We start from the raw sequence: 14,914 nt of genomic DNA, 5'->3' as shown, positions 1-14,914 counted from the left end.
CTCAAATACCCAACCCAATGCCAGAAAACCAAAAACCCTTGTGCCCAAACCCAGAGATCCAACCCAAACCGCAAAGGAAGTATCCATCCTGTATCCCAGAAAATCAAAATGAGAACGCCAGTATCCAAACTCCTCTCTATGATCAGAAGTTAAAACGACAAACTCCTGTACCCTACCCCCTAGGCTCTCTCAATGTATGAAGCGAAGCAAGAAAATAGAACGTATGAAAAATCTCATCTAATGTCCAATTGGAATGGTTTGAATCTACCACCAATGGTGGCACATCGAGGACATTTTCTTCTCGCACCTTGCTCTGCCATAAGCACGTCTACGCACGCTTGGCAGATCCCACAAATGCACTCGGTGCAAGCGTAGGATTCTTTGAGTAATGAAATGCCTTGACATGCAGCGCAGTAGATCTGGATGCTTTGGGATGAGAAGCTTGGTGAAGAGTCGGAAAGACCGCGGGATTCGATATGGAAATTGTCTCCACTCTCACCACTTTCAACTGAAGGGAACGGTTCTGGTGCGTCGGGAAGGTTGGATGGTGGGGTGAGTGCTTGTTGTAGAGGTGAAGCTTGATATCCTTGAAAGTGGGATGGGGCGAACGGTGGTAGAGAAGCACGGTTGACTGATATTGGCGATGGAGGAACCTATACTACTCAGCATTGAGAGTAAAATCGAGGATGATACTTACCGGTGTTCTATCTTCGTCGACATCCTCTGTTGCGGAAGTTGCGGCATCGATCAGATCTTCCCATCGTTTGCCATATGCAGCTGACAGTCCACTGGAAGGTTCAGCTGAATAAGCTTTGCGATCATAACTCATTCTTCTTAAATGTGCGTTTTCTCCTCGAGACTTCTGTCGTTTGTGTTGGGGTTCTCGAGCTCGTTTTGAAACAGATTGTTTCCTCGGACGGTTCGTGCTAGGATTTCTTTGAATTGGAGGAAGAGTAGATGAACGACCGGGAGGAGAAGTAGAAAGTATGGATGGAAGAAGCTCTCTACGTCGGTGGGGATTGAGATGCGAAAATGGATCACTTGTAGGTTCGATATTGTTGGAATGCAGGGGAGGTAGCTCTATGGAGGATCGCATAGCTTGCTTGTGTGCTTCAGTGTCCGACATCCAATCCTGAAAATTGTTAGCTATATAACACAAGAATATTTGAAAGGAAGACGAACATTTTCGGACTCCCAGTCTGGCTCAAGTTTGTGATTGTGTAGCTGTGCGAGTGCTGCTGCCGCGGCGCTAGCGGCTGGCAGCATGGAATTCGACGTATAATCGTCCAGGTTCCTCGGCGTATTAGGAGTACTCGAGTCTTCGCCATAGTAACTGTGTCGGTCATTGCCATAGCCTTGATGATTGTTAGCACTGTCGCAGACGTCGTGAGAGTTCTGCAGACCATGTGGAGCAAGATTGGAGCTTGTTGGTGGAGGAGGTCGCTCAGATGGAGGGGTATTAATCATAAGTTGAAAGCTCTCTTCGGTCGCAGGGAGCTTCGATATGTAGTGTTCGGGATGCGCTCTTCGTATATGCTCTTGCATTGATCGATATCGCTTTTCCTGTGTCACCAGATGCGTTATTAGCATGACTGACCCAGCACATCGCCAGCGAGCTGCTGAGGGGTACCGCAGATGCAGCAGAGTAGGACTTACACCGAGGCAACGTTTGCGACAGCTGGAGCCATCTTGATTGCGCAATGGACACACAACCTCATTGTTGGCATCCGAAACAGAGAAGGACGATGTCAAGGACGATCGTGGAGGCATCGTCAGTGTCGAGCCCCCGCCCATGCCCAGACGAGGGGGAGATTAGATACGGTGCGGCAGTCGTAATCGCAATCGGAAACGAGCTCTCAATTGATGGCGATAGCGAGAACAGTGCTGCGCATGGTGATGGTGGAATGCAGTTCGCGGATGTCGACGACAACGACGAAGCTCGGAGGAGGTGATTTGGGTTAATAGTAGGAATAGTAGGGTGCGCTGTGTGAGAGCTTTCGAATGGGGATTCAGCTATTCCCTGCGACTCACACAATTGGTGTTTGAAGAATGTGTGCTCACAACGAGGGGTCAGGTAAGGTGCAGGTAAAGTCAGGAGCTGCGCACCGTGGTAGGTGGGGTTATTCGGTTAGGGGCTGGGCTGGCAGCTTGAGCTCTAGTGTACGGAAGACCAGTGGTGGAGGAGGGAAGTGAAGGATGAAAGGTGAGAGCGAACGACTGGCGAAACAGCGACTCGAACACCTGCATCTGGACAAGACAGACAGGATAGGACCGTCTTGCTCACCACCCTCAGCACAGAGCACAGAGCACAAAGCACACTGCACACTGGATCTCGGACGAACCTCAATTCTTTGCCTATTGAGCTTGAGACCACCACACACGGTTGTAAGAGCTACAGTACTGTACGTCGGCAGTCGCATAAGCGGTGAAAACGACGGTGCTGGCTGTTGATACCCTTCCTTATTAATGCGGTGGTGGGCGATGGACAGACCCTCACTGGCCTCTAGCCAATCTGGAGCTCAGTGACGGTCGATGTGGTCGGTGGGGAATGGAATCGAGGTACCAGCACAGCCCATTCACGCCCAATCAACTCCACATGCGAAGGGGAGATACAGGTTTCCTCCCAATCCTTCCACTGGGTAATAGTAAGTCAAATCCAGTCCAGTCCAGTGCAGTCCCGTCCAAGGTCAGGTCCAGAGCGTGGTATTGCGAATCGATGGAAAAAGCAGGCACAGCTCGCCAGTCTGAGCTTCCATGGCTTCAAATGCAAGAAATCCTATCCCGGTAGCCCAACGTCGATCTGTCTGAGGTTGATAACGAAAAAGAGAGAGGTCTGGGAAGCTCTTTCATCCTCCGCACTTTGTGAATACAGCCTTCGGACGCACATCCCGACTCGTCCACACCCCAAGCTTGCTTCCTAAAGGACTCGACTTCCGAGGATCTCGACCTAGCAAGGAGCTCCGCACGTAGGTAGGTACTCACATGCAATCGAGGGGATGCACGTGATCTACTTCTCCTTCGGATTGAAGTTGTTGATATTGTTGATATTGTTGATATTGTTGATATTGAAAGTAGGGAAGACATATTTCGAGATTGGAATGGTGCAAATCATGAATTGACGACTCGTCAAACGTGACTTGACATTGGAGCGTCTGATGACGGTCACTCGACTTCATGCATCGGGAAGTAGCGAATGAAAAGGGTGATTGTCATTGGACCAATGAGACATCCAGTGTGCCTGGTTGAGGTTATTTATATAATGACGCTTGATATACTTACTTGGTATCTGGCTCGAGTGTCGAGCCCTCCGTAATCATTGACTGGAGTCGTGAATCAAAAGAGGTCGAGACTGAATGAGAATGACAGTCAAGGGAAAAGAAAGATTGGAATGGTAAAGAATTTGTTCCTCACAGCAACACTGCCCATGGACATCATGGCGTGTGTCTCAAGGAGAAGAAAATTTGCAATCGAAGCAGAAAAGAAATGAAAAGAATCTAGCTACCACGATAAGATAGGCGTCGAGCAGAAGTGCGATGCGAATCACGTGATGACCATCTTTCAAGATTGGCAGGAGAAGAGACCTGGGATACATCCGTCAAAGAATCAGGGATCGTAATTGCTCAATGTTATCAATTTGAAATATACTGAAATCGATCAAACGTCTATCAAGATTGGACTTAAATCAAGATCTATCCGCCCGGCCCCCCTTTCGAATTATCAATACTAAATCTAATTCCCAGGACTCTCCTCTTCACATGAGTGATTAAAAGACGACAACTTCATTCTCAATTGGTTTGCTAAAAATGAGATAGACCCTTCCCGTGCTTCCATTGTTGTTGTCGAATATCTGATCGTTCGTACTCGTGTTTGAATTCCTCGTTCCAAAAAGTCAAGTCGTCGACCAGACATTACAAGAAGCTTCATTGAAACAGCAACACTATCTCGTCCGTCAGCCAATTATTTAGTTTCTGGCTGGCTCACGAATCATGTACTCCAATGTAGAGTATTAGCGATCATTCAATAGCTTTGTAATTTAGCTTCAGCTGCACCAGCTAGAAGCATTGAACAAGCCCAAGTCGAGTCGCTGAGAAAAGGGGAGTAACGGCCCCAACAAAGAACACTTTTCGACTTCCCGATTCTCATAAAGAATCTCGATGAAACACAAAACCGGCAAGTCGAGGCACACTGCCGTCAACTGAGGCAAACAATGGTGCTCTAATGCATACCAGGGGGGTCGTTGTCTGAATGTGGGATGGCTGCACAATTAGCTGAAGTCAATTCAGAATTGAATTGAAACATCATTAATGCTTCAAGTAGCTCACAAACCCGTGGAAGATATCGACTTGTAAATAAACCAAATCTTATACAGTTAAAGTTCAAAGTTAAAATTACTGTAGACCGGAAATCCAAGTGAGCTGAAAATTGACGCTTCTGAGATCTCGACAAGGATGTAGGTCGCCAAAAGCTGCTTCCTCGGTCGGGACTTAAACCTAATGCAGCAAATTAAGAAGCCATCGACGCCAAGAAAATTGCGCCTCATCGCCTGTGCCTGCCGATTCAACGACAGTCTATGTACAGATCGACGTCTCATCTTGCCGAGTCGATCCTTTTCGATATTCGGTTACCTTAAAAGTACAACCAGAGCCGGTGAACAGACCAGGACGCAAGTGCCTCCCCGATGCGAGAAAGCTGGAAAAGACAGTGGCCTGTGATCCCTATCTCTGTTGCACCACTTGTATTTGCAATAGGGAAGCATGAACGGGGAGAAGAAAGAACATCTATGTTATTATTCATAATTGTATTGTTGTCCAGAGCAAGAAGCAATTGTGATGGTGCTTCCCAGGTCAAAGTCTCCACTATTGTAAGGAGGCGCACAGCTCTCGCGTCGAGTAACCATTTCAACAGCCTTTCCAATCGCGGGAGATCCACTCCCAAGGGAACCCTGTTGGTTGACGTTTCTGGAGAGTACAAGATCTTGGAATGCCCCACGCTTTTCTCCTTTTCGCATTTCACGTTCTTCTGCGTTCTCGAACCATGCTATTGTTGTCACGTAGCTATGGCTTTCTCATCTTTGAATGATGCATAGTCATGCCATTCAGACAAGAGTTGTGAGTGCCAGAGACTTACTCCACCGCCTCGTATCCTCAGGATCATAGAATCGTCGCCTTCTAGCTCCCAGACTCGGCGTACCGGTCGACTGCGATACCCCTCATCGATATTTGTTCCAGCTTGCAAAAAGATCACTTATATACGAAGTCGTCTTGAACCTTCGACTGAAAGATCTTTCGAGTCCGACATCTAGACAGTACCTTCGCCTTGAAAAGTCGGTCACTGGTTCAGAATGTCTTTGAGCGTTAAGCATTTGAACGATGATGCTTCGTTTCTTCTTACCTTTCAGCCTATAGTACCATTTCCTCCAACGCCCGGCCAGTCTACTGCTTTCACAGTAGTCATCGATCCGTGGCTTTCCGGCTCCTCGAAGATATTCCACTCGATTTTCTCATCGACCAAGAACAAACATGCTTCATGCGTTTCAAGCCTTACAGACCTTCCCGCGCCGAATCTTATTATCATCAGTCAGTCGATGAGCGATCACTGCCACAAGGAAACTCTCACGAAACTGCCAAAGAAAGGAGGAGACTTCACCATACTCGCCGAATCGGCAGCCGCAAAACTTATACGAAGCTGGAAACACTTCGACGAATCCCAAGTCATCACATTAAAAGAATGGACGAAATCAGGGAAAGGCAACACCTCTTCTAGCATACACCGAATACCCCTCTCTCCCCTCACATCCCAAGGCGAAGCAGGAGAAGTGACCATCAGTCTCATCAAAGAAAATGACACAGCAGGCCTCAAAAACGCAGTAGCAATCACATACCGAGCACCCACCTCCGGCCTATACTACGACAAAGACCTCGACTTCCTCCCCTTCACCCCTCCCGCCTCTCCACGCTCCTACAACCCACCAACGACCACCGCACGCGCCCTCTCCGTTCTCCACGCCCCCCACGGCATAAACTACAACATCCTCAGACCCTTCGTAACAACACACCTCGTCTCGTCTGCAGCCCTCCCGCTCACCGCGCTCCTGCATTGCTTCGACAAAGTGCAGAACCCGATCTGGCTCGGGGGTAATATCTGCCTCGGCGCTCCGTCCGGTGTCAAGATATCGGAGGAATTGATGGCGAGAGTATGGATCAGTGCTCACGATGGAGACAAGGTGTTGAGCGGGGTCGCGAATAAGAAATTGAAGATTACCAAGTTTGAGAGGGGATATATTGCAGAGGTGGTTAGTCCGCGGACGCCGAGTTTTCCGGACAAGGAGCAGGGGACTGAGGTTGTTGTTTTGGGGGTGGGGGAGGAGAGGGTTGTTAGTAGTGTGGGGTTGTGGCCGGAGGTGAGGAGGGAGAGGAGTTGGGGTGGCGGGGATGGAGATGAGACGGAGGTGGAGGTTGAGAGTTTGGGGGAGGGGAGTGTGATGAAGTTTCATGCGCTGTGAGGAGATGGTGTTTGTTTAGGGTTGGGAATATAATGTTTGGATGAATAATGATATGTAGGATAGCATGGCATTGGCGCAAAGACGAATACGACAGAGATACCCACAAGAGATGTAGCAGACGATATTTTAATAAAGAGAAACGAATACATATACATTTATCCAACCTTGTCCCCAATAGTGGAATTCTTAGTTGCTATACTCTATTCTCGAAATGTCTGTTCCTAGTACAAAGCTTTCAAAGTTTAAAATATTTAGCCTCATCAACAATCTACGTTCAAGAATTCGGCTCAAACAAAGTCTTGATGTCCAAAGGAATAATAAGCCGGAATTCTCACTCAATAAAAAAAATCCCTATACCTATCAAGAGCATTGGTCTCTCAAGATCTCACTCCCCAAACTCGGCAACCAAACCAACCCCACTCCACCTCAATACATCCCGAGTTAAAAATTTACCCAAACGTCGAGTTCCAGGGTCGTTTAAGTAAAAGAAGAGTCCTCACCTCAACGCCTCGCTTCACATCTGGCTTATCGTGGATATCTAGTACCCGACAAAATCCGGGTAGCCCGAGAAGAGCCCGGTTACCCGGTCATAGTCCGAATACCCTCGGATGCTTGTGTATTGCTTGAAAGTTCAACAAATACTATAAATAGCTTCGAAATCGCTCGATTGGGCCAAATTTCATGCGCGTACGTTAGCCGGGGCATGATTGGGCGGTAGTGTGTGTGTGGGTACTAGGATCCTAGGCCTAAGTAAGTCAGCCCGGCTGCGCATCATTAATGTGCATTTGTGCGTTAGGCTCCCACATGCTGTCCACATCGTGTGGAAATTCCACATGATGTGAGTATTTCTACATAATGTAATTATTCTACATAAAGTTGCAAGAATTAATTAGCTCCACACCCTTTCGAGAAAACGCCTCGCTCTGCTAAGGTAGTGGCTGTGTAACCAAACAAGTGGGCGGCCTGCCACAAGAGACCTCGATCAGCCGTTCAGCTCGTTCCTCATGCATACCCGGCATCCACACCAGCAAGCCAATCATTCCGAAGAGCAACGGTGACTATCTCATCGGAAAAGGTAGCAAACAAAACTCTGGCTTTGGGTGGCAAGATAATTAGCGCAGTGGATGGTGGAGAAGCGCGTATTGAGATCGATGAGAAGTTCGATGAATTGACAGTGTTGTACGAACCGACCGGAGGGATAGAAGCAAACATAGAGTAATGATCTTCTCCGGGCTGGAGAGAAGCTTAGCTAATCGTGTTTCGCAGTATTGTCTTGATACATGGCTTAAATGGACATGCCTGGAACACCTTTTCTCGTGAGCGAGCCCAAGACTCATCCAATGCTCCACGCACGGAAGTGAACTGGTTTCGGGATGAGCTGCCAACTCAAGTTGGAAGCGAACGTGTATTCCTAAGAGTCATGACGTACGGTTACAACGCAAACATATGGAAAGACACCGCAATTGGTGGTGTGGAACAGCCCGTGTCCAATCTCGTTCGTCTCCTACGACAGGAGAGAGTGAAGGTATGCGCTCTGCCTAATATCAATGAACTAGAAACTTAGTTTCTTGCTGCAGTGCCTTACTCGTCCGATGATTATCATTGCCCATAGTCTCTAGGAGGTATAATCGCAAAACAAGTCAGCCACAGATCGACGTTCCGCCGGTTGTTATCTGTTAATCACTTTATAGGCTATCAATCAGATATGCGATACCATTCCAACGCCTGCGTCCTGTTTTGTGAAAGGATGTTTATTTCTCGGTGTTCCTCATATAGGGTCCAAGGTTGCAACCGACTGGGCAACAGTTCTTGGCAGATTTCAAGCCCTAGGGGTAGAAGCTGGGTACATCAGAGATCTCACAGAGAACTCCGACAAGTTGAACGAAAATCTCGGACTTTTGAGCCTTACGGAAGCAACACAGAATCACAGTCGAGAGCTGTTACGAGCAGAAGGAAATGAAGGGCTACTATGTGAGTGCTAATGAACAAATCTGGCATAGCATAAATTGACATTGGTATCTGAAGGTTGTGACACAAGAATCGGCGGTTCTGGATTACGATGGCGCACCCAAGCCAATTCCTATTGATAGAAACCACGTCAAAATGGCCAAGTTCGCAACAGACGCATTGAGAGGAGCCATTCTTCAGATGTCCTCTGTCGCGATTCGGACTTCAGAGGTCTCTGAAGAGATCACTTCGGGAGCTGCAGACTGACAAGACGTGGCGACTCCGCATGAGTCAAACCAATACATTCCTTCTCCCAACACAACTGTAACAGATTGTGGAACTGGAGTCGCCGCAAGTGCCAATGAAATACCGCTCAACATTTCCTCAATGAGTCTGCAAGATCCTGCGATGAAACCTCGTCGGTACATGCCCGGAGCCAAAAGAGGAGAAAGTTCAAGATCAGCTGGTACTCAGTCTCGCGAAGGTGCTGGAGGGAGCACACATAACCACAATTACCAACTTCATAATGGGCCTGGGCCTGGCTTATATGGTACTTATAATGAGAAAGCAAACTTCGGAACTGGTGGGTCATGAAAATGTTATGTTTAGTACCAGAAATTAATTGGTATTTCTTAGAACGTGCTCCAACTATCTTTCTCTCTCAGAAGGTAGCTGAGTTTCTCCTCGCCACGGTAGCTAGTTCGGACGTAGACTTTGAGTTTCGCGACCTAACAGTGTCGTGGCAAATCAGGCTTGCAGATTTGTATCTGCGGGGACCAATTGGTGGCTCGGTGAATGGGCTTATTCTACTCAAGAAAGCGCAAATCACCGTGGAGTCTATGAAAGAACGAGGCGAGACCTATCGAGATCAAGGCAGATTATACTCTATACACGCTGTGTTTCTGATAAGGACGGGTCGGAACGAGGAAGCTCTAGTGAATCTGGAATTGGCTGTGAAGATTCACGAGATAATCAATGGCAAAGAGGACCACTCGACTCTACGCAGTTACTTTGAGCTCGGGGCACATGCTCTTAATCTTCGCCATTTCGAAAAAGCCGAAAGGGCATTGGCAGCAGTGATTTCTGGGCTTGAAAAAAATCAGGGCCCGGCATCATCGGACATGAAAGACATGAAAGCCCAGAGCTACATGGCTATGGCAATGTTGCATGAGAACAACGGCGATCGGAAACAGGTGCTTTTTCATATTTCGAAACTGGAGGGGTTGGGTGATTATCTAACCGGTCAGTTTTACCAGTCTGATCAGAGTACGAAGGTTATGGCCAATCAATTTTTAACATATATGTTTGGGAGAATGGGGCGGAAATGGAGGATTGTCGATGGGAAGCTTTGTGTTGGGGAAGACGAAAGGGGTATATCGAGCTTGATTTCTTGAAGACAAGCTCGAAACAGCGGATATTTACAGAGAACCCTCTGGCGGGTTAATATTCATCTTCTTCGGGTATCGCTTGTAAGTAAGAACTTAGAAGCAGCGAAGACCATGCGATCGAGTGAGAACGGTAGAAGAAAAGGGAAGGCAGACCCGATGATGAGTATCCTTCTAGTTTAATTTGAAAAAAGAGCTACCTTCTCAAGAAAGAAAGATCTCACAAAGCTGTACTATGCAAGAAGAATTGAGACTAGACAGTCGACATACACACATTTACCTATAAATCTACTTGTATTAGGGAATATTAATGTCAAACTTGTCACACTCTTCTCGCACCCTACGCTTGACTCTCACATATCCAGGATTCTCCTGTTCCCAATGCTTCTCCACGCTCGGAATTTCCACCAGCTTCTCTGCTCTCCATAACCCAAGCATTCCTTCTCTTTCATACCCCTCCTTAATTTCGAGACAAATATCTAGAATAACTTCATCTCTCTCTGGGCTGGATGGCTTGTCCATAATACGATGGATAATCAGACACTGGCGTGCTTGCTCTCGAGAAAGAACGCAAATGCGCCAACACCCGAAGAAGATAATCATGAGGCTGATGATGAAGCATGACCATAGGTGCTCGTGGTGGAAATATAGGGCAGCAATCACCCATTTCATCCAGGTGTCCCATGTCAGCAGGTAGCTTATTGGAGCTTGAATTTGATGGTAGACTTCGTTCCGGAATGCGGCAGGCCATCTGTGACACATGATGCTTTCCTTGACAGCGGTCATCGGAACTTGAACGTGATCTCGCATCATATCTCGTAAAGCAGTTCGCCAGCTTTCCAGCATGACGTGTGTAGGAGCTTCAAAGGGCATTAGCGTTTGGTAGGCGGAAGAAATGGGAGAATATACCCGTTGGAATGATCTGCTGCGTCCAAGGTGGTCGTGGATCCCGAATTTCGAGGTTTCGGTAATGTGACAGCCACGTACTCAAGACTAGGAATCAGGACGTACGCACTAATTTGTGAATAATAGACAAAGAACTAAAAGAGTGGAAGAGTGCTGAGGCCAGATAAGCTGAATCTTTAGCACTAGCTCAAACACTAAATAAAATGTGACAGCACGGTGGGAAGCTCAGTACGTAGATGTTACAAGCAACATCATGACTAGGCCCAGTAAGCTTCGCTTACTGGAGATACTTCGGAACAGGAAGGTTCCAGGTGCACGGGACCAGCGGTCACGTGATGGAGTCCCTGAGATAAGGGGGAGTCCTCGAGTGCGACGGACTTTATGTTATTTAACGGACTCCTAGGAGGACGAAGGTTTTATATAAGTAAATAAATTTCTTAAATAAATAGAAGCTTCGTGTTTAATTTAAATATAATTTCTTAATACTAAATTATTAATAATTTTTTTATATTATTTTTTAAAAATTAATTTTTTTTAAATTTTTATTGTGACAGCACGCACTCTAGACTATAGAATCAAGACGTACATACTAATCTGTGAATAATACAGTAGGATTCGAAATCGGCTTCAGTCGGAATAATCTATGATTTTTATTTTTAGACCCACATTTTATGTGCACTAACCCTTGTGCTCGCTTAAATTATTCCCGATATCACGTGGACGCCTGGGGATTAGCCGATGTCGGCTGAGGCTGAAGCTCAAAGAGCGAGCAGCACGTGCCATTTGCTAACAACACCAATGCCAACTTTGTGCTTTGCCTCAATATTAAGCTGGAATTGATCATCCGCTAGATCAGGTTTCTCAAGCAAGTATTCACACAGAGCGTTTAACATCGGAGGGGTAATGCTTCGGGGCCGTCCGACACCATTTGAAGGGGCTTTCGTGGAGCCAAAATGACGAAGGTTTGACTGTATCGCAAACGCAGAACGCTCACTGCAACATATGGCGTCAGCTATTTTAGCAGGAGGACAGTTACTCAAGGTCATATCGCGAATCTGCACATGCTACGACTCTGCAAGGTTCGGCGCCATTCTGGGGAGTGATGACTGTGAGCGAGAACATCTTCAATCATCGTCGAAAGGACACGACGTAGGGTCCGTGCGCATCTGGCACATGTAAGAGAGAGCTCTTTAGCCCTGTTGAAGTTCAAAGATTTCACCGTTTCTACCAAGAAATGTAATCAGCCGTTACAATACAACGATAATCATATTCTTACTTTCCTCCAAATTTGATTCCACTTACTCCACCGTTGATGTTCCCAACTTGAAAGCCCGAGTTCTGCGCCCCGAATGTCGCTGTAATTGAACTGCTCTGGGGTTTCGCTGCTCTCGCAACAGCCTCTTCCTGCGACTTCGACAGCAGCTCACCTAGCAATTTCTGCGACGCTTTCACACCTTTGAGTTCCTCTTCAAGTTGTCGTAATATATCAGTTTTGCCTTCTGCTGCTGTAGCCACTTCCTCATCACCGTCGCTGAGATTCATCTCCTCCACCTTGTTCTCTAATACTGTAAGCTGCTTATCCGCCGTGGTAATGGCACCTTTGACCTCATTCTGCCTTGTAGATATTGTCTTCTTTATCTCCTCCGTGAGGTGTGTATTGCGGACAGAGCTGTACCTGGAGGGAGGTTAGTCCATCTTCCAGGAGAGGCGGGCAGGAGCTACCCACAAAGTTGCAACCCCGACGATGAGGTTAATGGCGAGCTTACAGCTTTGAAGCTGCTCCGACATGAATTTAACTTGGTCTTTCTTAAAGAATCCCACATTTGCTCGGTCCAGCCATGCTAGCTTTCCATCTTCTGAATGTCTAGTCCACTTCTGGAGATCGTCCCTGAAAAGGTTGCATGCTTGCGTGCTGCTGCTGATCGTTGTCTCTGCCTGCTTAGCTACGCCTCCCCCAAGCGAGCCCCATTCTCTCTCCTCTATACTTTGGAGCAAATCGAGCGTCGTGGTGACAGAGTGCACATCGTCCACCAGGCGCTTGACGGTTTTGGGTGCATCTTTGAGCTGCTGTAGATCTTGTAGAAGTAGTCGTGTGGCGTGTAAGGCTGGGCCAACAATACCTACGATACTAGCAGTAATACTGAGAGGGTCAGCCATTTGTATCTGTTAATAACATAGGTAGGCGTAAAACGGAGATCGATACCATGAGGTGAGGCTTGGTAGGCGCGGTTCAATCTGATTGGAGGCCCTCAAGCCATTGCGGCTGAAGGATGGCGACCAACATCGACACACTCTGCTGCTGTCGACCCTTCGTCGTCAAACTAATCTGTCGCGATGGCATCCGCGATATCCTTTGGCGACGCCAATGCCGGCTTCCAAGCCGGAATAATCAACGGTCCGACCAGTACTGAGTTTCATCACCATCACCATGCCACTCCTGGTAAGTTGTAAGGTCCAAGCTGACCGGCGCTAATGACAGCCCCGCCCAGAGAGACCAGAGACCCCACCGAACCCGTCAATCGTCATACCCTTCAGTCGCGACACAGACTTCGTCGAGCGAGGGACAATACTTGATCAGATCTATCAGAAATGTGCCGTCTCCGGATCCCGAACCGCGCTCGTTGGCCTAGGCGGCGTCGGGTAAGCGCAAATGCTCTCTCTATTATAAATGGCTAATACTACGAAGCAAGTCGCAACTCGCCATCGAACACGCGTACCGAACTCGAGACCTGTCCCCGGAAACGTGGGTGTTCTGGGTCCACGCGAGCAATGCGGCCCGGTTCGAGCAGAGCTTTCGCGATATTGCAGACCGTGTCAAGATCTTTGGGCGGCAGAATCCAGCGGCCAATATTTTCCAGCTCGTGCACAACTGGCTGTGCGACGATAGGAAGGGGAAGTGGGTTCTGATACTAGACAATGTGGACGATGCTGGTTTCCTTATCAGGGATCAAAGTGGCAGTCAGGATGACCAAAAAGGTAGCAATGGCTGTGGCAATGTGCGACCTCTTGTATCATACCTTCCGCGAAGCCTAAACGGATCGATTCTCATAACAACACGAAGCAAGAGCGCCGCGCAGAAACTGGTCGATGAAAAGAATATTGTTGCAATTGATCCAATGGATAGGGCGGATGCGCTAGAACTCTTTGAGAAGAAGCTAGGAAAGGACGACGGGGGCGATGACGCTACCAAGCTCGCCGCGGCGCTCGAATATATGCCACTTGCCATAGTTCAAGCTGCTGCATATATCTCACAAAGGGTGCCGCGCTATTCTCTACAGCAATACCTTCAAGATTTCCGTAAGAGCGATCGCAAGAAAACCAGTCTTCTTATCCCCGAGGGCGACCACGAGGGCGAACAGCTGCGGCGAGATTGGGAGGCGGAGAACTCTATCCTTATCACATGGCAAATATCATTCGATCATATCCGTGAAAAAAGACCATCAGCTGCTGATTTACTGTCGCTTATGAGCTTTTTTGACCGGCAAGGAATTCCCGAGGCTCTACTTCGGAATCAAGACGAGCGGCGTAACTCGCAACAAGACCAGAAAGAGAGCAACGACGATAGTCCTACCAATAACGATACTCACGATAGTAACGACGATGAAGATGACACATCACAGTCCAGCCTAAGTGATGGATTTGAAGAAGATGTCTTGGCCCTACGAAATTACTCATTCATCTCTGTTAACACGGATGGCACAACCTTCGCAATGCACGGACTGGTACAGCTAGCCACGCGAGACTGGCTCAAATCTCACAAGCAGCAAGAGCGGTGGAAACAACAGTTTATCAGGAATCTTGATGTACAGCTTCCGACCGGAGAACACGAGAATTGGGTAACGTGCCAAGCGCTTTTCCCGCACGCGCAATCAGCAGCACAACAGCAGCCTAAAGAACAAGACTCGTTGGCAGAATGGGCTTCAATACTATACAAGGCAGCATGGTACGCCTGGAGAATGGGGAAAGGCGTGGAGGCGGAGGAGATGTCGGTTCAGGCAATGAAAGTCAGAAAAAGGATTCTTGGTCAAGATCATAATGATACGCTAAGCAGTATGGCGATGGTAGGCCTGGCGTATGAGCTTAAGGGCCGATGGGACGCTGCTGAAGAGCTGTTTGTGCAAGTGATGGAGACGAGCAAGAAGAAACTCGGCGCGGACCATCCAGACACGCTGAC

The 14,914-nt window shown here is 47.8% G+C and overlaps 6 protein-coding genes across 6 annotated transcripts; 3 read left to right on the top strand and 3 right to left on the bottom strand.

Moving 5' to 3' along the window:
- Positions 1-233: 233 nt before the first annotated feature.
- Positions 234-1,770, bottom strand: LY89DRAFT_572272 (uncharacterized protein; the record flags this gene model as incomplete). The annotated part of the gene is made up of 4 exons (XM_018208635.1): positions 234-653; positions 698-1,132; positions 1,183-1,563; positions 1,657-1,770. 4 exons carry the CDS (start codon positions 1,768-1,770, stop codon positions 234-236), a joined length of 1,350 nt encoding a protein of 449 aa, XP_018078380.1.
- Positions 1,771-5,341: 3,571 nt separating this feature from the next.
- LY89DRAFT_553223 (uncharacterized protein) lies at positions 5,342-6,364 on the top strand (the record flags this gene model as incomplete). Its single annotated transcript, XM_018208330.1, has 1 exon — positions 5,342-6,364. A coding segment is annotated over one exon (1,023 nt), but the record flags the coding sequence as incomplete, so codon positions are not given.
- Positions 6,365-7,922: 1,558 nt separating this feature from the next.
- LY89DRAFT_776217 (uncharacterized protein) lies at positions 7,923-9,950 on the top strand (the record flags this gene model as incomplete). Its single annotated transcript, XM_018222023.1, has 4 exons — positions 7,923-8,027; positions 8,194-8,473; positions 8,721-9,032; positions 9,086-9,950. 4 exons carry the CDS (start codon positions 7,923-7,925, stop codon positions 9,841-9,843), a joined length of 1,455 nt encoding a protein of 484 aa, XP_018078378.1. The 3' UTR covers positions 9,844-9,950.
- A 37-nt stretch (positions 9,951-9,987) lies between these two features.
- LY89DRAFT_9165 (uncharacterized protein) lies at positions 9,988-10,979 on the bottom strand. The gene is made up of 2 exons (XM_018223514.1): positions 10,744-10,979; positions 9,988-10,694 (listed from the first exon to the last, which is right to left on the bottom strand). Exon 2 carries the CDS (start codon positions 10,678-10,680, stop codon positions 10,132-10,134), a length of 549 nt encoding a protein of 182 aa, XP_018078377.1. The 5' UTR covers positions 10,681-10,694; positions 10,744-10,979; the 3' UTR covers positions 9,988-10,131.
- A 1,033-nt stretch (positions 10,980-12,012) lies between these two features.
- On the bottom strand, positions 12,013-12,897 carry LY89DRAFT_572503 (uncharacterized protein; the record flags this gene model as incomplete). Its single annotated transcript, XM_018208644.1, has 2 exons — positions 12,013-12,415; positions 12,467-12,897. The coding sequence occupies 2 exons, from the start codon at positions 12,895-12,897 to the stop codon at positions 12,013-12,015; spliced, it is 834 nt and encodes a 277-aa protein (XP_018078376.1).
- A 171-nt stretch (positions 12,898-13,068) lies between these two features.
- On the top strand, positions 13,069-14,861 carry LY89DRAFT_604339 (uncharacterized protein; the record flags this gene model as incomplete). Its single annotated transcript, XM_018210353.1, has 4 exons — positions 13,069-13,180; positions 13,230-13,380; positions 13,427-14,304; positions 14,347-14,861. Coding segments are annotated over exons 1-4 (1,650 nt in total), but the record flags the coding sequence as incomplete, so codon positions are not given.
- Positions 14,862-14,914: the final 53 nt, after the last annotated feature.

The sequence above is a fragment of the Mollisia scopiformis genome (genome assembly GCF_001500285.1).
Source record: "Mollisia scopiformis unplaced genomic scaffold LY89scaffold_1, whole genome shotgun sequence".
NCBI classification, from domain to species: Eukaryota; Fungi; Ascomycota; class Leotiomycetes; order Helotiales; family Mollisiaceae; genus Mollisia; species Mollisia scopiformis.
The sequence above is the reverse complement of the archived record's forward strand: the minus strand, read 5'-3'. Positions and strand labels throughout refer to the sequence as shown.